The sequence below is a fragment of the Arachis hypogaea genome, chromosome 18 (assembly GCF_003086295.3).
Source record: "Arachis hypogaea cultivar Tifrunner chromosome 18, arahy.Tifrunner.gnm2.J5K5, whole genome shotgun sequence".
Lineage (NCBI taxonomy): Eukaryota > Viridiplantae > Streptophyta > Magnoliopsida > Fabales > Fabaceae > Arachis > Arachis hypogaea.
The window spans coordinates 127,345,670-127,372,459 of NC_092053.1; the positions used below are offsets into that span (position 1 = coordinate 127,345,670).

General features: G+C 34.8%; 1 protein-coding gene across 1 annotated transcript; it reads left to right on the forward strand.

Annotated features, from left to right (window-relative positions):
* Positions 1–37: 37 nt before the first annotated feature.
* Positions 38–26,790, forward strand: LOC112771124 (nuclear pore complex protein NUP205-like; the record flags this gene model as incomplete). The annotated part of the gene is given in 46 exon segments (XM_025815753.2): positions 38–198; positions 297–392; positions 548–622; positions 773–877; positions 988–1,098; positions 1,852–2,011; positions 2,167–2,252; positions 3,694–3,769; positions 3,772–3,815; positions 3,913–4,140; positions 5,926–6,015; positions 7,673–7,831; positions 8,482–8,598; positions 8,686–8,892; positions 9,286–9,387; positions 9,499–9,642; positions 9,842–9,972; positions 10,070–10,189; positions 11,291–11,414; positions 11,728–11,925; positions 12,450–12,568; positions 12,674–12,824; positions 12,917–13,029; positions 13,114–13,195; positions 13,321–13,407; positions 13,509–13,586; positions 16,496–16,699; positions 17,300–17,392; positions 17,627–17,731; positions 17,905–18,075; positions 18,151–18,206; positions 18,295–18,367; positions 18,464–18,654; positions 18,740–18,866; positions 18,955–19,032; positions 20,671–20,835; positions 22,473–22,637; positions 22,734–22,871; positions 24,236–24,379; positions 24,651–24,773; positions 24,871–24,966; positions 25,099–25,236; positions 25,338–25,438; positions 25,788–25,907; positions 26,205–26,328; positions 26,441–26,790. Coding segments are annotated over 46 exon segments (5,640 nt in total). The 3' UTR covers positions 26,525–26,790.

Here is a 26,790-nt window from a genome sequence, read left to right on the forward strand (position 1 = left end):
TGCATTGAGTTATGTGTTTCTTTGTTCTGTTGCACAGAGGTAGCAGGATCAGAAAGAATGGTATCTCCAAAGCTGATGGTAAGCATCCTTGAGTCAGTGCTTCTGGGGCCTTCCCCTCCCACAGCGGCCCAGCGAGTGGAGCTCCTGCATGCCATTCGCACTTCTCTCCCTTCATTCCAATCCCTCCTTTCCTATCCTGTATGTATTAACTGCCATTTCATTTCGTTTCGTTCTTTTTTTCAGCAATTTCATCCGCTTCATTTATTTATTTTTGTTTGTTCTGTGACTGACTATAGCCACCAAAGGCATCTGATCGAAGTCAAGTGCAGTCTAAATCAGTTAGGCTTCCCGATTCATCACATATCTCTCTTGATGACCATGATGTCCATATTGTGAGTTGCATCCCCATTCTTTCTTTCTAATACACTTTTATTATATTTCATTTATTTTACCAAGCTTTGTGTATAATAGTCTTGATTAAGGTATTATACGCATGTATAAGTTGCCTATCCTTTTTCTATCTAATATTTGCTTTTATGACGCATAGGCACTGAAACTGAGTGATGATCTCCATCTCAACGAAGTCGATTGTGTTCGCTTGCTAGTATCGGCTAATCAAGAGGTATGTACTTCAGCTGCTTCTATGCCTACTAACAATGTAGCCACAAATTAGAACTTTGAGTTCAAGCTTTAGTCTGTAAAGTAACAAATTTAAAAGGTTCCAAAGTAGGAAGTACTGTATTAATTGAATCATTAATTTGCTTATATGCAGTGGGGCTTAATGGGACGAGAACCACTGGAAATTTACAGACTTGCAGCAGGACTCTGGTATACAGAGAGAAGAGATCTGATTACATCCCTTCATTTGCTTTTACGGGTATTTTCTTGCAATCCCGGCCACCATTAAGGGTCATTTGGGCATCACTTTGGACATCTGGCTTTTGGTTTTCAGGTAACACAGCTTTGTATGTTTTTTTCTCTCTACAGGCTGCGGTGCTTGATCAGGGACTTGAGGATGATATATTGGTTGACTTTCAAAAATATCTAGAAGAACTTATCAATTCTGGACTTAGACAGCGTTTGATTTCTCTTATCAAGGTTCGCATTGTGTATTATGTTATATTGCTTGGTACTTTCTGTATTACATTTTGACTTAAGAAAAAGTATCCTGAAAGTTATCTTGTTTTCTAATTGTCGGCCAGAAGAGATAAGCAAGTATACTAGAGTTTACAGCTATTCCTTTAGTTTTGCATGATGACTATACATCTTAGTTTTTTGGTTTACATTAGTTAAGCTGTTTAAGCTGAAATGATTGGACTTGATAAAATGTTTTATTTAAACGTGAAAAAGAAAATTGTGCATGTTGGTTTTGATTTGATTAACCTCTGGGCAAAAGATGGCCTCTTTATAACCTCCGAGTAAGATTTTGAGTTTGATTATAGCCTCTTTACAATTGATGTTGGCTTATTATTTTTTATTAATGAAGATATATTAATTTTTCTCTATTGAACTTAGTTGCTTATACACAATATGTATTATGATGTTTGTTGTTTACTTTGCTCTACTATGTGCATACTGGATAACATATAAATCATACAATAACAACATTGAAATTTGATACACTATATGGTCTCCAAGCATAGTATATTGTAAATGTTCATTATTTACCTTTACTAGATATTTAACTTATGTTGTAAAGATGTTTATACAACAGCTGGTTAGAATTTTCGTTCTTTCTTTGGATGATGTAAGATATGGTGGGAGGGCCATTTTTTTTATCAGACTTTGATCCTAAAAATGTTTTTGTTTTGTTTTGTTGTGTGTGTGCTGAAGAATTTGCTGTTAATGTAGGAGCTTAATAGAGAAGAACCATCTGGGTTGGGTGGTCCTCAGTGTGAGCGCTATGTTCTTGATTCGAGAGGTTCTCTTGTAGAGAGACGAGCAGTGGTTGCTAGAGAAAGACTTATTTTGGGACATTGTCTTGTCCTATCAGTTCTGGTTTTGCGGACAAGTATGCATGATAGCTTTTCATGTTGATTGTTTACTTATCTAATATGACTGCTGAAGTCCTATATGGTTTATTGTTGTATTCTGTGGCAGACTATATTTCTAATAGCTTATTGATGAGGGTGAGGGTGAAACTTGTATGACAATCTGTATTTTCAGGTCCAAAGGATGTAAAAGAAATATTTTCTGTTCTAAAAGATAGTGCCGCTGAAGTCAGTGACAACAATGCCACTGTAAAACATCAGGTACATTTTTATAACCATTTGCTGATATTTTTAATTTTTATGTATCATAAGTCATATAAGTTAATTTTTTGGTGTTTTGAGGTGTGGAATTTTTCGTAGCACAAGTAACTATTGAATGTACTCTATGATCTTTTGCTAAAGAGGTGGTCAAAATTTTCTTACTGTCTCTTCATTCATTGAACGTATTCTATTGAAAGGAAGAAAATGAGAAAAGCATATCAAACCCATATGTCTAAACTACATAGTGGAGGCTGGATTCATGTGCTGATACAGATATATGATTTCCCTAATTACATATTCCTCCACTGATTACAAGATTCTAATATTTTTTTAATGAGGATATCATTGGGGTCAAAGAGAAGAAGATTGTCATGAACCATATCTGCCCAAAACTTAGGCATTTTGGTAGAGACATGAATGGTTTTTAAATCTAGTGCACCTTCATTGTCATGATATTTTTATTTGGGTATTATGGGTGCTCAAAGTCCCATATCGAGTAGTATGGGATGCTTGATGTTGTATATAAGGAGAGTGGTTCTTCCCCCTTAACAGCTAGCTTTTAAGGTGTGGTTTCCCACTTTCCTTAGGTACCTAACAATGGTATCAGAGCGTGGTTGTCGGTGCCATGGAAAGGGCTACCTATAGGCTGGATTAAGGTGAATACCGAATACTGATAGACCGTAGCAAAGTGGCTACCATTGGGTCAGTGTCGATAGAGTGAAGCCGCCGTGGACGTCGGCTCTCAGGGCCGATGTATTGTTAGGGACTTGGGTATTATGGTGCTCAAAGTCCCACATCGAGTAGTATGGGATGCTTGATGTTGTATATAAGGAGAGTGGTTCTTCCCCCTTAACAGCTAGCTTTTAAGGTGTGGTTTCCCACTTTCCTTAGGTACCTAACATATTCCTTTGTCAAAAGTACACTATTAAATTAGCTTGGTAAAATGATGAATGACTTCTTTTTGTTGTGTCTTTTCTGTGTTGATTTAATTTCTGAAGAAAATAAACAAAATATTGTAGATATGAAGATGTTGCAATGGATGAGTGAACATTCTAGACAAGATAAGATTAGGAAATAATCCATTAATACCTATTTCTGAAAGATGACTAGGTGGGTTTGATATATGTGGAGAAGGCATGTTGAAGGTATAGTAAGGAAAATGGATCAGATGGAGAATAGCTCTATGGCTAGGGGTAGAAGGAGAACCAGGAAAATCACAGGTGAAACTATTAAAAGAGATTTAGAGTTAATAATTTAAATATGCATGATTTTTGACTGCACACAGCAGCATTGTTTGATTCGTTTAGCTGACTTCCTGACTCCACCTTGATTGACAAGACTTCGCCTGAATATCAAGCTTTATTTGCCTTTCTGACGCACGGGGTTTCTTGTTCTTGAAATTTGTGTCACTTTCTCACAGTTTTCACACTTCATTTTGCAGATTACTTTCAGTCTCCTTTTTACTCTTGTGATATCATTCATATCAGATGGTTTGAATACAGTGCCTGACAAAGCATCGTTCTGTCTTCTAATGCCTCCTTTAGACGTGAATTTCATGAACTTGTAAGATGAAGTATTATTAATGTTTTGACCTTTGAGAAGCACTGCTTGGCTATTTTGTGCTAATTTTGGATATTGTTGATGTTGTTTCATGCTTAAGGTGATAGCTGCAGGAAATGATCCAATTGTTGATGGCTTTACTGGTGTCGTAAGGCTTGCTTGGTTGGTACATTTAATGTTAATACAAGATGGTATTGTAGCAAGGGAAACTATCTCAAGTGGCTCCTCAGATGAAACGGGTTATCTTAGCCAATGCTTGGAAGTCATATTCTCGCATAATGTTTTTCAGTTTTTACTGGATAAAGTTCTTCGTACTGCTGCCTACCAGGTTCATTTGTGATGACAGATATTTGTTTTATTTTATTTTTCAAATTTGTTTTTATACTGGAACAAATTCATCAGTCAGAAAAAAACTTCAATGACTTGGATATGGGATCCTCTATGAATACAAAGTTATATGAGAGCAACAGATATATACTGAAAGAGGAACTAACAAAGGAAAGGTTTCTCAATATAGCAAATACTTCGAATATCCCAACATATCTGCGACAGAATCCTTTAACAAATGATAATTTGAACACCAAATAAAGTCCAAATGCCTAATCTATCCTACTTGACTTAATGAGAATTATGCTCACCAAGTATACCAACAGGTGGCATAGACTTTACATTGCCCAAAGATTTGATTCCCTTCATTCTCCCAAAACCAATGAAACTAGTACTAGTCATAGGAGCTGACTATTGCAACAGTATAGTGCAAAATAGATGTGAAACAGATTTAGAACTCAAACTGACCATATTGTATAGCAAGGGAAATAGTCATATGTAGCTTCAGAACCCACTAAATATCATCATGACTAATTCTTTTAAGTTTTTAGTTGAAACAAATATTTTTTTTGATAAATTAAGAATTCCATTATGATGAGAGAAAAAAAATACAAAAAAGTGGGTGAATAGTATTGCCCTGTATAAAAGCAAAACACAAACAAAAACCTACCAAAAGCAAAGCTCTCCAATCTCTCAACATGTCCGGAAGAGAAATTCCTCTAAAAGCATCATAGCTTTATGTGAAATAGATTGAAATTCCTCTAAAAGCTTCATGAGCTTTATGTGAAATAGATGCTAAGTGTCTAATCCTATCCCATAAGACATGTATATCAGAGAATCTGTCATTAAAGGTGTGTGCATTATGCTCCAATCAGATAGTCCAAATAGTGGCAAAAATTGCATTGTTTCACATAATTTTGTTTCTTTTCTACTACCAAACCAACAAACCTAGTCAATCAAAATATATCTAGAGTTGCAGGTCACGCCTGACATTCATCAAAGATGCTAAACAAATTGTCCCATAAGAAACTAGCCATTTGGCAATGCAAAAACAGATGCGAATTTGACTCTGAATTTGCCCTTCACATAATACACATCAGGGGAGAAGCAACAAGTCATTGGTATTAATTCTATTAAGCATAGCTGTCCATATAAAAGATTTGACTTTAGAGAGAGCTTTGGACTTCCAAATGAGTTTATCTAGACAGAAAGTAGTATTACAGGACTAAGAAAATAAATGGAAGAAAGATTTTTAGCTAAAATTGCCAGAAGAGTCAATAGATTAAATCCTTTTATCAGGGATAGGAGACAAAGAAAAATCATCAATGAGGCCTAAGAGCTTTGGACTTTCAAACATGTGTATAAAGGATAAAGGAGGTTGTATTCAAGTAATGAAATAGGAATTAAAATTAGGATTTACAAGATAAAAACCTGAAGGTATCAAGAGAGGAGGAGCTTTGTTTGTGCTAGTAAACTAACGGGCATGATGCAAGAGATTCAAATGGGTTTTTAAGTTGAGGATTCATGAATTTCAAGGTCGTTGTGGTCTCAAAGATAATTGGAACCTTTGCTTAGTTAAATTGTAGTCTAGGTAGAGGAATTTGGTAAAGTGATAAACGATGAAGGCACCAAAGGGTTTGGAGTGTTATCCATAAGTGTTTTAGAAATGGTTTTGTTTATATTATCTGGAATAAAAAATGGCTATTTAATTATTTGTTGATTTTAGCTTTACATGATATTATACTTCCCGGATGTGCGTTTGAGATACCAGCTTTTTGTCTTACAGAATGAAGACGAAGATATGATCTACATGTACAATGCATATTTGCATAAGCTGATTACCTGCTTCTTGTCTAATCCACTTGCAAGGGACAAGGTCAGTGTATTTTTATATTTTTTCTGTATTTCATCCATAAAAAAATGTCAGTTAATTTATTCCTGACCAACTATAGAACAAGCTGATTTAGTAGGTAAAATGCATAACACATTGGGAAGTTTGATTCTGACTGCCTGGTTACTTTATGTAGCCTCATATCTCATCATAGCTGCTGTATCTGCATATTGTTGTCTGTGATTTTCATGATGGAAGTTATTATGTTATTTGTAGCTTCCATATTTCTGCTACCCCACCTCACTAGTGTATGTTGGCTGAAGTTGAGTTTGTTTTTCCCAAAGGAAATGGATGTTAAAATTTGAAATGTGGTTTTTCCATTCTTCTTTGGTTCATTGCTCGTTCCCCTACCTGGCCTTAGAATGAAATTGCAGTGGCTTTTGTGGTTTTCAGTTGTTTTGTTTAAGGTTGATATTTCAGACCAAAGGGCCACACTTCATTATTTTGTCCTCTTGGCCTGAAATTTATGTAACTGCTCAACACAAATATGCAGCTTTTATTTTGTTCAATAACTTAGATGTTTAACTGCGCTTCTGATAGAAACTGGCATCAAAGTAGTTGCAGAAATCTCTAGTCTTTATTACTATAGCCACACTGCTACAAGTGTGATATCACAGTTACTGTTAATGAAAAATTACATAAGAAAAAAAAAATTGGACTATCCTTGAGCTCCAGTTTTGATAGGCTCAAGTTTCCCCAGTTTTCACTAATGTCTTTTCCTGCCTACTCCCAAAATTGCATTTTTGGGTTCAAATTTGTCTGTCATTCCCCTTGTGAACTCAGAATAGTTTGTTATGCTTCCTTCTTTAGGTTACCCTCTTCTTTAGTGATTTTCGGTTCCTAAATCCTATAAAATTATAATTTGATTTGTGCTATTCAATTTCTTGAGGTTGATTCCCCATTTTTTTCTTGATAGAGTGAACTGGTACTAGAGCTCAAAGGACCTCCTGTGAGATTAGTTCTAGGGGATCACTTCCTCGCGTGACAGGTGTCATTGTTAGTTGGGACTTAACTACCTGACCCACAATTTACATTTCTCTACCTGTGTAACTTGCTGAGCAAGTTAGCAAGTTATCCAAGTCATTATGGCTGCTATACCATTCTACTCCCATGCCTACACTCATGCATAGTTCAACTCAGTTACTTCAATATTCATCTATCTGATTTTATTTCTCCAATACAATGCTCATTCAAGGACCATATTGCCCATATTCCTTCCTTGGAACAGCTTGTTGACCTTTTTAAAAAAAGGCACTCAGCAATACATATTTGTGACTAATGGAGAAGATGAGATTCGAAGATTTATGGCTCCTAGCTCAGGGAAGTCCACCTAGGCAAAAATTAAGGGGCATGATATAATGAACTCGTGTTATAGCTCGAGTGAGTTTATGTGAGACTAGTTTCTAGGAGTAGAATCTGCAAGTGGGCAATAATAACCACAGAATAGGTTTGATACCATATTAGTATTGAGTGAGGCAGTGAGCCTATCTCAACCCCATATAGAAGTTCTCTAGACATTATCTTGAGGCATGTGGTCTCTAACTGTAGTTATTGCAGTATATCAGCATAACAATGTTTTTATTCTGCTTTGTTCTTTTTTCGTAAAAATATTCACTTGTATTTATTTGTATACTTTTTGCAGATAAAGGAATCCAAGGAATGGACTATGAGCATGCTTAGTTCATATCGAGTTGTTGGATCACATGACTTTTCACAGGACAGTAGCACAACTTCCCGTGGCACTGAAATGAGCCCTTTACCATTTAATTCAATCTTGGACTTTGTCAGTGAAATTTATAAGGTCAGTTAGAACAATTGGCTCCTCTATTTATATACCCTAGATGAGCTAGGGGGATGGGGAAAGGTTATGCATCCTTGAGCCAACAGCAGCTTCATTGTACAATGAAATATTTACACTTATTTATTCAGCAAGCAATTATGTTTTTTAGATCTGAGTTTCAGCTCATTGATATTAATTTTGTTCTGCTGTTTGATGATTGTTAGTATCTCAGTGCAAATGATTCCACTAATTAATTCTAACGGCTTTTCTTTTATCATTAGTTATCAAAAAGTTGATGTTCAAAGAAAGTAATTTTTTTTTCTGTATTTCCTTTTCTTTTTGGAACAAAAGAATAATTTAAGTAAGATGAAGAGAAGAACAATAGAAAAGAGGATAAGAGTTCCTCTATACAAAAGAAAAACAAACAAAAGATTTCTCTTTAAGAGATGCGAATCTCCATCCATGATTTCATGACCAGAGTTTGGTGCCTCAAAATCTTGATTCATTCCACTTATAATAATAATAATGCAAGGCATACAAACTTAGCTAATTTATGGGAAATAAACTCATCTAAACAGTACGTATGGCTGTAACTTACAAATATTATTGGTGTCAATTACAATCAATCCGGTTGGCATAATTGATTAAGCACAGTCTTCTTCAATCTTCAGAAAGAACCAGAGCTCTTGTCTGGCAATGATGTTTTGTGGACATTTGTAAATTTTGCTGGAGAGGACCATACGAATTTCCAAACTCTTGTGGCCTTCTTGAATATGCTGAGCACCTTGGTAAGGAAGTTTCTGATTGCCTTAAATTGATGCTTTAGTGTTGGACTGCACCTTTTGATTCTGCTGTTTTTGTATACTGCTTTTCAGGCTTCCAGTCAAGAAGGTGCTTCGAAGGTTTATGAGTTGCTTCAAGGTAAAGCATTCCGCTCAATTGGGTGGAGTACTTTGTTTGAATGCCTAACAATTTACGATGAGAAGTTCAAACAGTCTCTTCAAACTGCTGGATCAATGTTGCCTGAAATTCAGGAGGGGGATGCAAAAGCACTTGTGGCATACTTAAATGTTCTAAAGAAGGTTTAACTTCACCTTTTTTTTTGAGTCAGCTTATGTTGTCGAACCAGTTATAATTTACACGTGCTTATACTTGTTCCTAAAAATAAAAGGGGATTCATTTCTGTTTTTAAATCTCAATCCCGTATGGCCTAACTGTAATGGTCTCTTCCACCACTTTGTCCTTCGTAGACTCTCCATGTTTTAACTTGGTTTATTATGAGTTTGTCTAAGAAGAGCTGAAGTATCAGGATCTTTTTTCCTGTTTGGTATCATATTTGCATGATGCACTCATACTATGCTAAACGCTTGGTTTAATTTGCACTATGGGGGCTCTAGTTTCATTGTTGGATGAAATATTGCTTTATTATTTATCTCCCAATTGTATTTTACTTTTTATTTGTCTTATATATACAGGTTATGGAAAATGGAAACCCAATAGAAAGAAAAAACTGGTTTCCTGATATTGAACCACTGTTTAAGCTTCTTGGTTATGAAAATGTACCCCCTTATTTGAAGGTAGGATTTCTTTACTGTGAGGTTCTTGTTGGTAGTCTAAAAGTTTACTTGGAGTGAACTAATTGCACTGTTATTCTAAACAATCTGTCATTGTTTGCGATGGGAATATAGGGCGCTCTGAGGAATGCAATAGTCACATTTATTCGTGTCTCTCCAATGTTGAAGGATAGTATTTGGACCTATCTTGAGCAATATGATCTGCCAGTAGTTGTGGGGACTGATGTCCAGAATAATCCACAATCTATGGCTTCTCAGGTTGGTATATTTGTTTTACAAAATAAGTGGAGGTTTTCTTTTTAAGTATTACATTTCAAATTTCTCAGGAACAAATCTTATAGAACCTCATGTTGTTAGCTGCTACCTGCTAGATCAAGAAATCCATACATTATATCTCTAGGACATCCCTATTTTGCAAGCAATACATTTAAAATGTAATTATCTAATTATTTGACAGGTGTATGATATGCAATTTGAACTCAACGAAATTGAAGCAAGGAGAGAACAGTATCCTTCAACTATATCATTCCTTAATTTGATAAATGCTCTTATTGCTGAAGAAAGAGATTTGAGTGATAGAGGGCGAAGGTAGCAGTCATAGAATTTTAAATATTTGTTGTAGTTTCTAATATCTACTCCCTTTCTTGCTTGCATGCTAAAGTCAAAGTGTTTGTTAATTTTTCAGATTTATTGGCATATTCAGATTCATCTATGACCACGTTTTTGGGCCATTTCCTCAGAGAGCCTATGCTGATCCCTGTGAAAAATGGCAGTTGGTTGTCGCTTGCCTTCAGCACTTTCATATGTGAGTTCTTTTTGTTGTGGATTTGAGAAATAATGTTCTTTTCTCCCTCACCCCCCTCCCTCCAATCTCTTTTGCTTAACTAGAATCAAGAGAACAGACTTCTCTATCATGCTAAGTGAAACTCATTATTTGTAATTCAAGCTTCATCAAGAGCTTGTATCAGAAGATTATTAATAGAAAGTGTTATTTTATATTTAAGTTAATAGGAGAAGTGAAGGGCATTGGATGGATTAATTATGAATTTCTTTAGGCCTTTGGCAATGCAAGTACCTTGTGTGATCCACCATCATAGTCTCTTCTTGGCTCAAAGGAAGTAAGGGAACTTAAATTATTTACTTTGATAGAAAGAACGTCATACAGGAATAGTAAGTTATGGAGGTGATAAAGGGTTTTTAGGGTTCTTGGTACTGTGTTTAAGAGGTGATTAGTATGTGAATGCTCGAGAAGAAAACCTTCTCAGCTTGTGGGTTTTATATACACTGAAGTAATTGAGTAATGGGCAAAAGTAAACACGAAAGAGTATAGAAGGGACAAAAGTACACCCAAATGATTATAAAATAGTGGGATATATCCCAAAGATTATTTCCACAAGTTTAAACTACCCTTCCATTATCTAAACTTCTGCTAGTCTAATATAAAGTTGCAGCCATGCAGTTGTAATCCCTCAAATTGCTATACAATAGTTTAAAAAGCATTTCCAGTTTGCCTTTGTCTGAGTCTATTGCTGCTGACGCTGCATATATAGTTAGAAGGGCAATTTTGACTTGTGGAAACAATCTCTTGCGTGTATATGACTATTTTCTAATCTTTTGGGTGTACCTTTTTCCCCTCTATATAATTTTTGTGTATACTTTTGTCTATTTACTAAAAGTAATAATTCATGATAATTACATTGTTTTATACTAATCATTCCTAATTGATACATAAAGGAACTTCACTGTTATCAACAGTTTTCCCTTTTGTATGTGTTGCTTGTGGTTGTTTTTGCTGGGCTTGTAATTTTTCCTTTAGCTTTGGGGCTTTTATTCAGGATTTATCTTCTCGTAGTATAATCTCATCTGACATTATTTCATATTTGGGGGAATAAAAACCACAATGCAGGATTTTAAACATGTATGACATCAAGGAGGAGGACTTCGACGGTGTAGTTGATCAGTCACGACTTTCAACAGCTAAAGAAACATCACCAATTCAGTTCCAGCTCCCTGTTTTAGAATTGCTGAAAGTATGTGCTTTTACATGGTGTATAAAATTGATATTCTAATGGTCATTATCCTTAGTTCTGAATTTGCAAGTTTATAATACTAAATCTTACAGTTATGTCACTCATTTGGACAAGCATACTACTAGTGCTTGACAACCTACTATCAGCCACACAGTTTATTCCACTGCTTCGATTTCTGTTGTGTCTAATGTCAATGTTCTCGTCAATTATGACATTAGTTCCTCAATCATTTATGTGTGCTATGTATTATGGTTTTTACGAATGTTTATGTTTGTTAGTTACTTTGTAGATTAAACAATTTGATTGGTTTCAGGACTTCATGAGTGGTAAGACTTGCTTTCGGAACATTATGGGTATTCTTCTGCAAGGGGTAAATTCTGTCATTGCTGAACGCAGTAGCCAAATATATGGCCAGCTTTTAGAGAATGCTGTGCAGCTTTCTCTGGAAATAATACTACTTGTCTTTGAAAAGGATTTACTTCTTTCTGATTATTGGCGTCCCCTATATCAGGTAATATTTATATTTTTACAACTGATTAGTGAATTTCCCCACGCATGCTTGATTTCCCATTTCCCTATTGCATGGCTAAAACTTATTTTGTGATTTCAATGCCATACAAATGATTTCGCCTGGATATTAATTCGTGATAATAGTGCCAAGCCACACTCTCCAATGTCCTTTTTGAATTGTGGAATTAGTTTAGGAAACCGTCAATGTGTGATTTTGTTGAGATATTTTCCATTCCTGTTTTTTTTTTTAAAAGAAAAAGAATAAGAAAAGAAAAAAAAAGGACATCCCGATGCACAAGTATCCCGCATTAACGTAGGGTCCGAGGAAGGGCCACACCCAGAGGGTGTAATGTACGCAGCCTAACCTGATAATTACATCAGTGGCTATTTCACACGGAGACAACTCAATCGTTGCTCCAAGGCTTCCCTTCAAAAGGAAAAGAGCAGCTTTATTTTTAGTATCATATTCTATTGCATTGGATAATTGCTTATTGTGGTGTTTTTTTCTTAAAAATATGCTTGCAGCCCTTGGATGTCATACTTTCTCATGATCATAATCAAATAGTGGCACTCTTGGAGTATGTAAGATATGATTTTCAGCCAAAAGTTCAACAATCCTCAATCAGAATCATGAGTATTTTAAGGCACTCAAATTACCTTCCTATTTCTTATTCTTGATGTGTAATTTTGGGAGTTCTGCAAACTGGATATCATAGTGTGAAATTGATAATGTTGTTTTGGGGCCACAGTTCTCGCATGGTTGGGCTTGTTCAACTCCTGCTAAAATCTAATGCTGCCAACAGCTTGATAGAAGATTATGCAGCCTGCCTTGAGTTGCGGTCAGAAGAGTCTCAAACAATTGACAATAATAATGATGATCCAGGCATTCTTATTCTGAAAGTTTGTTGCTGTCTACTGCTTGTTTTTTTCCTCTTTCCTTATTTGTAGTCTTCCTAAATTGCCATTTGGAAATGTTGAAATGATCTTTTCAGCTTCTAATTGACAACATCGGCAGGCCAGCTCCTAATATTACTCATTTACTACTTAAATTTGACCTTGACATGCCAGTTGAGCGGACGGTTCTACAACCTAAATTTTATTACAGGTTTGGTTTGTTGTCTATTGGTGCTTAATATTTTTCTTCTTGTAAATGCAACTGTGCTGTTAAAAGTTATAATGTTGTCTGCAGTTGCATGAAGGTTATTCTTGATATCTTGGACAAACTTTTGAAGCCTGATGCAAATGCTTTGCTTCATGAATTTGGTTTTCAGGTCGTAAAGTGCTCATCTTGCTCTAACAATTGTAAAATAGTATATGAGATCTTTGCATCTTTTACCACCATTAATCATTTACGAATAAGATGTCTAAAGGAATCTTGATTGTTCTCTTGATGCAGCTCCTTTATGAGTTGTGTGTAGATCCACTAACATGTGTACCTATGATGGATCTGCTGTCAAATAGAAAGTACCAATTCTTTGTTAAGGTGCAGAATTTGGGATACATCTGCTTTTCATTATTGTGGTTCTTGTTATTGCTTATGTTTATTTTTAATTATCTAAAACTCCTTTCGTTGGTATTATATAGCACCTTGATACAATTGGTATTGCTCCACTTCCTAAACGGAACACCAACCAGCCTCTCCGCATCAGTTCTCTTCATCAGGTCTTACCATAACCTTTCAGTTTCTCTGATTTTGTTTTCCATTATATGATTTTGACATCTTTGAACTCTTTTCTATTGTACTGGGTATCAATTTGGTTTGACACTCTTATCACCTGCGAGTATTTATTTTGGAGTTTTGTGTTTTCGTTTGTTTGACAAAATAAGTAATCTATCTATTATCGATTATCAATTATCTATTATAAAAGGAGAGCCAAAAGTAATGTTATAGTGACACTTAACCTTTTAAGTTTCATAAGAAATTGCCATGTCATCCATTGCAATATCATAGAAGAAAGCATCTATCATAGAACTACATTTATACTACCATAGAGAATAATAACATCTATACTGTTAATCTAGTATTATTCTCATAATTTCACACATTAAATTATCTTATTCTACAAAAAAAATAGATTATAAAGAATGTTCATGCATTATATTTGGAGAATAAATTTATTTTATGAAAAATTATTTGTTTATCTATTTATCTATCTATCAATTTATTTATAATGTATAAAAAAAATTAAGTAATGATACAATGAACTCTTGATTTATTAGATAACTTATAATATTGCTACATAAACATTTTAGTTAAATTGCAATTTTATAACTTTTCTATCGCATCACTTTTTATTCTTCTTATGTAGTGTTTATCCTTATCTTTTAATCTTTTTTTACTTTTTACTTTTATGTAAGTTACTCTATGCCTTTAATAGTAATATTATTCCTCTTTAATAGATATAAATTAGTTAATAAAACCTAATTCATTCTCTCTTTTTATTCTCATATCTATTCATATTTACTATATAAATTCACATTCACTTCACACATCTTCTATGTCTCCTCTTACATAATCTTATGCCTCTACTCTTTCTCCTCTATCGTTGTTAATGTTTTGCACAATTATTTGAAAAAATTGGTTCATGACCATCAGGGACGGATCCAGGAATTTTAATATGGAGGGACTGGATTTTAGACGAACTTTTTAATTTTTTTATTATATTTTTTCATTCCATAAAAGCAATTTAGACATAACATATAGTTATTGAGTTGGTTTTTCAAAAGGTTTATCAATATATATATATATATATATATATATATATATATATTAAAAAAATTATAAATTCTTTTTCACAATTTTATTTTTAGCATGACAGTTGTTGTATAAAAGAAATATAACAATATCAATAATATATTATGAAATTATAAAATATCAATAATTTATAGTATGTTTAGTTAAAAAATTATCACATATCTTATTAATTAAAATTAATTCTTTCAAAAAATTTAAAAAATTTATAAACAAATTATAAACTATTAATTATGTGATAGACACAGTACTCTAATATTTCATATCCTATTTGGAGAATAAATTTTAGTTTGTGACAATCTATTTATTTATCTAGTTATCTATTTATTTATAATGTATAAAAAGAAAAATCAAATAATATACAATGAACACTCGACATATTAGATAATTTCTAATGTTGCCACATGAACATTTTAGTGAAATGCTGATTTTATAGTTTTTCTGACATCATTACTTTTTAATCTTTTTAAGTAGTGTTGTACCCACAAAAATTCATAAAAAAAAAAAAAAAACTAATAACAAACAACAACAAAACCTCATTTCACTAGGTGAGATCGGCTACATGGATCAAATAACACTATTGAACTCGATCATGTATCATGTCTCCAGTGAAATTGTTAGACGCAGATCTCCTTTGACTACCTCTAGGATGATTCTTGGATCTTCCTCTACCTTTTATCCCTCGTGTACTTTTCATCTCATCCACCCTCTTATCTGGATGTCTTACTCTTACCGATCTTCCCACATGTCTAGATCACGTGAGACGAGTTTCTACCATCTTTTCAACATAGGCGCTACACCAAATTTCTCTTTTATATCTTCATTCCTTATTTTGTCTTTACATGTGTGCTTGCTCATCCATCTTAGTATCATCATCTTTGCCACACTTAACTTATCTTCATGTTCACCCTTTGCTTCCTGACACTCTGTTCCATATAGGATAGTCAGTTTAATGGTAGTGCGATAAAATTAGTTCAAAAGTTAGATCCCCCTCTTCTGATCTGCATACTTCTTCATTGAATTTTGTGCTTCCTGCCATGGCTGAAGGAAGAGGGTCACCTTTCAACAGAATTCGGCCCAACTCAACCATTTTGGCTGTGGCTTAGGCTTACCACTAGAAAAACACCTCAAATAAGCCTCAAGGCATCTATTGACAACTCTAGTTTGTCCATCGTTTTGAGGATGATATATAGTGCTGTATTTTAACATGGTTCCAGCCAATCTTAACAGCTCAATGCAAAAAGTGTTCACTGTCTCTAACCGAAGCATGGAATCCCATGCAAGCACACTACTTGGTAAGTTTATCAACCACAACAAATACAAGTTAATAATCAAATTCATCCCTGAAGATAACCCATTTTTTCAAATTGGTCTCTGAAAGATTTTGTTATCCATATTAGTCCCTGAAAGATACAACCGCAAGTTAAATTGATCATTTAATTAGATGTTGACGTGTCACATTAGGTGGCATGTGGTATGATGACATGGCATGTTAATGTCACATGTCACAAAATGATTTGTTGACGTATCATGTCATGTTAAGATACAACCAATCATTTTGCGACACGTGGTTCTTCCCCCTTAATATCCTTAGATGCCTATGAAGATTCTTCTGTTATGATGATAGTTCATGTGTGCGTTTGAGATATTCAAGTAGACCTCTATAACTCGTTAGCAACTTTTATAAATGAGATTAAGTCTAGCCCATTTTCTTGTCAGTAGTCTCAATGTTACTTGTAATCTTGGGCTGACTAATTTAGAGAGTCATATTTTGATACGTTTGAGATGGGTGGTTTGTTCCATTACTTTCTTGTTTTAGAGAGCATGGTTATTAAAACTTCTAGCTGTTGAGCTGCACGCTGGAGAAGTTAGTAGCTCAAAACATAGAGAAGCATGCCAGACAATCCTTTCTCATCTTTTTGGTCAAGGTATAACTGAAGTTGATGGACACCAAACCATGTCCCCGTTTTCATTTGAAGATACTTTGGAAACTGCTGCTATAAGAACTGTCAGCAAGAGTCAGGTAATGAAGGTCATTGAACTTTTGTTGTACTTCTTTTAATGTGGACTCTCATATCACATGTATATTTTTGAATTTATGTTGTTTACAGTATATTATGTGCAGTATCATTTACATGCACCCTAAAGAATAGTTTCCCTCAAGGCAGCTAAACACTACAGTTACTGTAACTAACCTTTGACCTTGGTATCCCTGCTCCCTTATGCTATGTATTCAGTATTGTAAATGTAATTAATAACTGTTTTTGCTTAATTTTATATATCCATTGCATTCAAATTAAATGAACACTTTGGAAATACACAAATGTAAAATTATAAGGTCATTCATCCTTGATCCTTAATAATACTACTTTGTTGGCTACCATTTGGTCAATTATTACTACTGTGATATTCTAGTTGCATGTTTTCTATATTATTGTTTGGTTTTCATTGTGCAATACCCGGGTTTCAGAAATAACGTAGATATATTTGTTGGAACATGTGAGAATGTCTAATGTCTCATGTCATCATAATTATCTTATTGAATATAAGAGTATGTAAGATGATCTGATCAGCTGCTTTATCATATATTCTTCTCCTGAGTTGTATTTTTCTTGAAATTCAGGTGTTAGAATTGCTTGAAGTAATCCAGTTTAGATGTCCAGACGCCACTACTAAGCTCTCAAATATTGTGTCTAGCATGAAGTATGACTTGATGGTGAGATACTTGTCCAAACTTTATTAATTCTATATTTCTTAAGCCCCCCCCTCCTCCTCTCTCTCTCTCTCTCTCTCTCTCTCTCTCTCTCTCTCTCTCTCTCTCTCCAAAATCCATTACATTAATTTTTCAAAAATGGCTCACTCTCAAATTCAGAATATAAGTTCCAATGATCTTCAAGTCTTTGACTATCTTCAAGTCTGTAATATTCTTATGGTCGGATATCTTATTCAGGCGGAAGAAATACTTGGAAATTCTGGAAAGGGTGGTGTCTACTATTATTCTGAGAGAGGTGACCGGCTAATTGACCTTGCTACCTTTCATGACAAACTTTGGCAGGTTTATCTATTTTTCGATTCTTTATTTCTTGATAAAATATCTCTGTTTCAATTTTAATTTAGTGTTGACAATATTAGGTTTCATCTGCATCCTGAACATTCTGTATTCTCAATTTTCACTTCCTTTTTGGGACAATGTATTCATAAGAAATTTAATCTACTTTCTTGTCGTAGACATACAATTCTGCTCATCTCCAGGTGAGTAATATTGGCAGTGAAGTTGAGCTAAATGATGTGAAAGAGATAATTCAACAGTTGCTGAGATGGGGGTGGAAACACAATAAAAATCTTGAGGAACAAGCTGCACAACTGCACATGTTGACTGCCTGGTCTCAGGTTGTTGAGGTAAGCATCTTTTTATCTATTCTGTATACTCATTTTTTTAGAGGATTATTCGCTGACTTAGTCGTGTTTTTAAAGGTGTCCACTTCTAGAAGATTAGCAATGCTTGAAAATCGATCTGAAATTCTGTTTCAGTGAGTTGCCACAATCCTCCATCATCAAAATAGTTATAGTGGCTCTCTGTTGTCGTGCGTTTTTGTAATCATTGAAATGCCTTGTCAGGGTCCTTGACACATCTCTTAGTGCTTCTGCTTCTCCAGACTGTTCATTGAAGATGGCATTCATACTATCACAGGTTGATAACTATTGATGTATCCTTTGGATGTGTTGAGTGAGTCATTATCCATGATATACCGGTTTATATTATTTAACATGCCTGCAATTCTCTCAGGTGGCATTGACTTGCATGGCCAAACTACGAGATGAAAGGTTTTTATTTCCTGGCAGTCTGAGTTCGGATAATATAACATGCCTCGATCTCATTGTGGGAAAACAATTATCAAATGGTGCATGCTTGACCATATTGTTTAAGCTTATCATGGCTATTCTTAGAAATGAATCGTCAGAAGCTCTTAGAAGACGGTAATTTACTAGTTGCTTAACTTATTCTGTTGGTATGGATGTACTGTGTTGGCTGGCAAACTAACTTGTGCATGTTTTTGTACAGCCAATATGCCTTGCTCCTTAGCTATTTCCAGTATTGCCAGAATGTGGTTGATCCAGATGTTCCAACCACAGTTCTTCAATTCTTGCTGCTTAATGAACAAGATAATGAATATATTGATCTCCCAAAGGTTATGCAAACAAATTAGAATATCTAATTCTAGATTATAGATTAATACATCATCATTACATCCTTTTTCTCCAATTTGTTTTTCACAGATAGATAGAGAACAGGCTGAATTGGCTCATGCAAATTTTTCTACTTTGAGGAAAGAGGCTCAGAGCATCTTGGATTTGGTTAGTTTATCATCTTGTTTTATTTGTTTCTTTATAAACATTAACTATTTACTGACATTTTTCGCTGATGTGCTTATGGTTTGTTTATATGGGGAAATTATTATTATTATTAGGGATAAGTACTGTTTTGGTTCCTAAGGTTTAGGGTCAAAATCAAATTCATCTCTAATCTTATTTTGGATTTAAAATCATCCCCAACGTTTCATTTGGTATTAAAATTGTCCTTTCAACTTTTTTCAGACAAAAATACTCATGTTTTTTCTTACCCTAACCCCATCGTTCACCACCACCACCTTTATTACCACCAACTATTCTTCTTCTCATATCTATTCATTTTAATCCATCAACAACAGCAACATAACAAAACATTCAAATTTAAAAATTCATCAACAACAACATAACATTCAAATTCAAGAACAATATCAACAACCTCACTTATTTCAAAGAGATTGAGAAGAGAGTGAGACTGCCGGGAAGAGAAGGGAAGCGAGAGAGCGAGAGGGAGTGAGCTGAAAATCATGGCCACCACTATCAAAACCACCGCCGCTGTTGCTCTTGGAAATTGCCGCCGGAAAAGGAAGGAAAAGGAGATCTGGAACCAGAGAAGTCCCTGCAAACGCTAACAGAGAAGCTCAGCCTCAATGTTCACCACCATCTCCAACGCTTCAAAAATTTGTTTTAAATGCAACATCAAATCCTTCAAATTCAACAACAACAACAACAACAACAAAGCATTCAGATTTTTTAAAAAAAGGAATGAAAAACTTAATCAATTACGGAGAAAGACAAACGAGATCCAGAGCGAAGCAGAGACAGCAAGGTCGCCGGTTTGCTCCGCCACTGCTGTCGCCGGGGAAGGTCATCGACAGCCGACAAGGTAAATGGTGACGGCGTGACGGCGCTGTGACCGACGCCGAAGAGGAGGGCAACGACGGCAGAGAGGATGTCCTTCAAAGGCGAGGCGAGGGTGCGGCACGGCGAGGCGAGGGTGCAGCATGGCAAGGCAAGGGCAACCGTCAATCTCGACTGCGGCGGGGGAGTCCTCGATGGCAGATCTCTGCCGTGGTTTCCCCTTTCAACACATGCAACAACAACACAACAGCGACACCATTTTGAAGAACACCGAAATTACGGCAAGGATGCTCAGGAGGAAGAAGAGGAGTGGGTTTAGAGGGTGGTCCGATTAAGAAAAGAAGAGGAGGATGAGGAGGAGGAGGAGGAGGAGTGTGAAACGTTGGGATAAGGGGGTATTTTCTTGAATAAGGGGAGAGGACAATCAAACAAAGAATATAAAGGGGTATTTTTGTCATTTAGAAAAATATTTTATTCCAATCTCTCAAAATGTTTAAAGGGGGAATCTGAGAGCCCCTTTTCGTCCCCTGATCAAAGAATTAAGATGGGAACTGAGAGAAGATTTAGGTAAAAATTTCCGTATAGATTTGGGTCCAAATCAGTCTATTTTTCTCCATTAACGACTAATACATCAATTACCCACTGGATATTATTCTATGGGTTGTTACTTCCATGTGCTACAAATTCTGTTGCTTAGTCTGCTTTTTATCCATTTTGCGTATTTTGTTTTTATTTGGATAATACTCAAGTGAATTATTTACAGTTTCAAGTGATTTTAAATTGTAGGTAATAAAAGATGCAACCCATGGCAGTGAACCGGGAAAGACTATATCTTTCTATGTTATTGATGCTCTCATTTGTATCGATCATGAGCGATATTTCTTGGGTCAACTTCAAAGTAGGGGATTTTTAAGATCATGCTTTACAGGCATCAGCAATGTTTCCATTCAGGTATTTATTCTGTCCACCATTAAAGGTTGCTTCACCACCCTACGTTGTTTTTATTTTACAGATGTAGACTAATCATCTCATTAACCAAAATATCTGACTGATCTTTTAAGGTTTCCTGTTTATTTTAGTCATGACTGATGATGGATGGTACCATTATCGTTATGCTTTCCTTATTTTTTCAAGTGGTTTCATCATTTTGACTCAGTTTTGAAACTAAGATAGTTTCTTTGGCACACTGTCTTCAACAATTTATTGAATCCTGTACATTTAATATAGCCTTCTGTTTTTGGGAGTGTATCTCTGTATATACTTGTTAGTGTTTGATGTTGCAACTGCTTTTATATTGTTGTTTCAATATAGCGCAGAAATGCCTTGTTGATACTTCTATATTTGAATTTGTTGCTTCAAAGTCTAATCAAAAGTGCTTGGAATTACCGTAATTTGTATATCTTTAGTTGATAAGAAAATAACCGAATAACACATACTAAACTTTTGACAAACGGAACTTTTGTCTGTTGATCTAGTGGCATTATCATTGCCTTCCCAATGCCTGTACCAGGGCTTGATTCCTAGCTTAGCTAGAATGTGGTACGAAAGGAACCTGTTAGTAGTGTGTGAGTTGGTGTGATAATGACCCAAAAAAAAGCTAATCAATCATTTGATAAGACACTTGCAACTGAAATTATTGATCTAGTGGTGATATTATCTCAATATCTTTCACCTTTGACCATCCAAATTTGTTTCGTTGAGTCGCAATTATCATGACAGCGCAAGATGAGGTCATCAAAGATTTTTCTTTAACAATTGGTCTGCACAAAATGTTGATTTTGAGTCCATATTTTACCATAGTGCATGTTTTTTTGCAAGACATCGTGTTATCTAAGAGATAAGACAGTATACAAAATATAATATTACCAGGAAGCAGGAGGCATGTAAATTATATGCCTAATGTAGGTTAAGTATCTTGGCTATACTATTCAAGATGTTGTGCAAACAAAGGGTTGTTTAAAGCATGTTATCAAATTGGGTGGAAGAATCAGGGGATATATATGATGGAAAAAACTGACTCAAGCATTAGGCAGTGTTCACTGCATAACTATAAACTTGATAATGTGAGATGGAACTGAATGTTGGGCATAAAAAGCCCATAGGTAGTAAGCTCAATGTTACAGAAGTATGTGCATTGGATGGGTGGACGGATATTAGACTTGATAGAAATAGGAATTAGAGAGAAAATTTAGGACAGTATCTGTTGTGAAAAAGATGGTAACGCTGTTGCGCAGTCCAATAGCTAGATTTAGGAGGAGACTAAGAAAAATTATAGGCAAGACTGTTAAAAAGGATTTAGATTTTAATGTGGCAAGTCCTGGATTTTTTATTTTTTTATTTTTTATTTTAATAAAGGAACGAGAAGGGTGTTGTAATGATGAATATAAAGGACTTTGGGAACTTCTAACCAGCTATGTTGGAATAAACTATTAAGCTTTAGGCATTTAGGCCGCATACTTGACTAAACATAACTGAATATCATGTTTTTAGAAACCCAACATGTGCTGATCCTGATGATTTTATTCACTAAAGGTTCCCATCTCAAGGAGATGATAATACTGATTATTTTTTTCATTCATTTGTTCAAGGATGGTGGTCTTTCACTGGACTCGTTGCAGAGGGCTTGTACGTTCGAGGCTGAGCTTGCTTTACTACTAAGAATCAGTCACCAGTATGGGAAATCTGGAGCACAAGTACTATTTTCCATGGGCCTATTGCAGCATCTTGTTTCAGGAAGGGCAATCAATTTACAGGTGAGTGGGTAGTTTCATTTTTGCACACAACTCATTCATTTCAGCTTTCCTTTTCATCTAGCTTTTACTGACAATGTGAAGCTAAGCAATCTGCAGGGAGTTGTTAGGTGGGTTGAGACAAGGCCTAGAAGAGATGTTGCAGTGGATGTTGATAGACAAAGATTGATTGTAACCCCAGTCTTGAGATTAGTTTATTCATTAACATCCTTGGTTGACACATCAGACTATCTGGAGGTTTGTTATTGTGTTTATTCTGCAAATTTTAAATCTCCTATGATTTTTTTTCTTGCTGCTGCTTGTCATTCATTTTACCTCTCAATATTTTGTGGCTTTCAATTGTGAGATAAAGCTGTGTACAAGTATAGCAGTTGTATAGCCTTTATGAGTTTCAGTTACTGTGGTTATATAGCTCTTGCATTTGAGTAGAAGCAGAAGCTAATTACATGGTCCTATTTGTTCCTAAAGTTCTAGTTGTAATAAATAACGAACAAACTCATGAAATAATAGTAAATATGAAAACCAATTATTAGGAAACCACCAACAGAATAAGAAGGGATAAGTGTTTACGTATTATTAACACTCAGTGAAGCTGGATCTCAGCCTATTTATGAAGGATATGATAATTAGCAAAACAGAAGGGATAGCACAGGGCATATAGCAGCCCCACTCTCCCAAGTCAATTCCAAAATCATCCTAAACAATTTTTTTTCTCACTCTGCACACATCTATCACTCCTGTGCACTAACAGAATGCACACATGCACTCTGCTCTCTCTACACGCTCACATGGCATTTCTCTTACCTCACCCTCTAAGTATGTCTATTAGGCCTTCTATTTCCCTGATTCTGCCTAATTGCTAGGCTGTCCTTGAATATTTTCCCACTTGTAGATCCTTGGGAAATTTATCCTTAATACTAACACCAATCCCAGGAGATGATTAATTGTGCTTTTTGATATTCCAAGATATGGTAGAGAGATTATATATCTTATTTACTTCTAACATACCCCCTCAAGCTAATGCTTTCTATGCTTTAAGCTTGCACAATTAAACCCTCTGAGTGAAGATCAGCAAGCTTAGTATATGTGTATATGTTTTTCTATATGTAGGGAAATGTTGACATTCACTCCTTTGGGTGAATAAGAACATATCTCCACATAGAGTTACATGATGGCGTCCATTGTAGTAATTCAATTTATAAAATTCAAAGGACCTTGTTATTTGTACAACTATTTATTAGACCCAAAAGCTTACACTATGGTAACTTAAAAAAAAATGTAAATTTCTAAAATAAATGTGGTAACTTCAAAAAGCATGTGAAAAGATGTATGCATGTAATAATTTATAATTGCCAGCATAAATTCTTTTGTGAACTATTAAATTCATAACATAGATCTATTATCACATTTTTAAAGCTAACTTCATTAAAGATAATGTATAGAGTGATTGATGATCACAAACACATAAGTCACAATGCCTATAGTAGAAGGCATCTTCTAAGATATGACTATATTATAAGATATCTTCTTTATCTAAATTTTAGCATTGTAAATTTTTGTTGTGTTGACAAAAATTGGTGTCTTTTACCTGTATATTATAGGTCAAGAATAAAATTGTGCGCGAAGTAATTGATTTTGTCAAAGGGCATCAATCATTCTTTGATCATATTCTACGTTTGGACATGGTTGAAGTGGATGAGTTAAGGTTGGAGCAGATAAATCTAGTTGTTGGTATTCTTAGCAAGGTAATGTTTTCTCTAAAGACTCTCAGCTAGATAATGGTTACTGTCAGTAGGCAGTTTATAAACTAGCTTCTCTACCTTAAGTAGATGAAGGTGGGATTAAGTGATACTTTTTACTCAATAATCTATTTCAGAGCATGGTAGTTTATTCTATTTTATGGTTTTGTAGTTTCTATTCAGAAGGCTTCTGAACTTCCTTTTCTGAGTTAATGTAATTCTCTGAAAATTTGGCTTTTCTGATTCGGTTTCTGTACTTTTTTATTTTTGGCTTTAGGTTTGGCCATACGAAGAAAGTGATGAGTACGGTTTTGTACAAGGACTTTTTGGTATGATGCATGGTCTGTTCTCTCGTGACTCTAAGGTTCCTAATTTTGTTGGATCAATTGGATCATCTGAGGTGAGTTTCAAGCACTAGCTTTTTGTAAGTTGTTCAAAATGAATAACATTGTATTATGCATGCGTATTAATCTTTGACATGGCTCTACTTTGATCAGAACCAAAGGAATTCGGAACTGCATATGTATAAATTATGCTTCAACTTGAGCTCATATCTATACTTTTTAGTCACCAAAAAATCACTGAGATTGCAGGTATCTTGTGTATAAAATATAGAGGCTGTTAATCACTTTGAAGTCTTTTTCTCATTTTGTGTGATATTTACATTTATCTTTTTCTCATTTGTTTAACTGATAAGTTTCTATTCTTCTGATGTGCTGTTGCAGTTTTCAGATGCCATGTTGGGTTATCCTTCTTCCATGGAACTTCAACAACCCACATTGAACTTACTTAATTCTCTTCTTACTTCTGTAACAAGCGCACTTGAAAGGGCTTCTGAGGAAAAGTCTTTACTACTTAACAAGGTTAAAAAGAATAATCAACTACTCCACGTACCTTTTTCATTATGCCTCTGTTTATATTTGTGGTTTTTGATGAATGATATATGGGTTTTCATCATGTGCAGATTCGGGACATAAATGAGATGTCAAGACAGCAAGTGGATGAGATCATCAATATGTGCATCCGGGAAGACACTCTTTCATCTTCGGACAACATACAAAAAAGGTTGATCCCATTACTATGTCATTCTAGAAATCCAGAAAATGAACATATACCATTTTGCATTTTTACTGCTGGAGGGAGGAGAAAACGGGAATAGAGACTTTGGATAATACGATTTTTTACTAATATGATGCAAACAATTGTGATACAAATGACAAATCAATAACCCCTCTCTTTGAATGCTAATGCTAGACTCCCAATTTTAAATATGGAAACAAAATGGAAATATGATGTGGGGCCACAAGGGGGGGGGGAGGGATAAATTTAAGAAATTAAGTTACTCTAGGTAGTTATAATTAGGATATTCGAGATGTTTTTGTAATTACTGATTCTAATATATTTCCTGTTGCAGGAGATATATTGCAATGGTAGAAATGTGCCGAGTTGTTGCTGGTAGAGATCAACTAATCCATTTGTTACTTCCACTCGCTGAACATGTGCTAAATATCATTCTCATCCATCTTCAAGAATGGTAAGACTTTTAAGTTTCTGATATAAGCAATTAGAATGGGAGAAAGTCAAGATACAGTGGTTAAATAGGGTGTTTAATCTTACATTATTTTAAAATTGTTGCATTATTTTCGAACTTATTTTCTTTATTTGGGAAGGAAAATATGAAAACAAATTTAAGAAATGAAAGTTAAAATAAGATGGCTGATTGGCTTCAGCACGTCAGGCAAAATTGAAACAGAAAATGAACTTTTCAATAACTTAAAAAGTATAGGATTAATATTTGTCTTTAGATTGACCTTTTAATATGTTTTGACAGTTCTGATTCAAACTTGGTTACGAAAACAACTACCTATAGTGCAAAGCATGATCCAAAACAAGACATTGCTTTGTTATGTGGAAAGTTAGTTCCAAATCTTGAACGACTTGAACTGTTGAGTGAGGTATGGCGTTTCATAATAACAACTATTATTGTTAGATATTTAAATTGCAATGTAAGTTCTTGTCATTATTTTTTTATGCTTTCTGCATAATTATGGTTATCTGTTTTCTCAGGATAAAGTAGGGCACCATCTCAAAGTATTTCGAAGACTAACAACTTCAGCCAAAGAGATTGCAATTCAAAAGTCAATTTTGTAGATAGATAGACGCTATTGCTCCTTGTACCGGTTGCTAGTGTATCGTCACGTAGTGTCTATAGATAGTGTAAGTAATCAGGCAGATTTGTGTCTCGCACTCAGGTGATGATGCTAAAATTTTGCTGAATTAAGTATACAAATATTTGTATTTGTATGGTTATCATATATTAAATAGGTGCCAGCGAAAGGGTGGTTTCTGCCTTCAATGTTGGTCACCTTCAATACTTTCAATCCATTTATATTAATTGTTACCAAGTTAAGATGGAA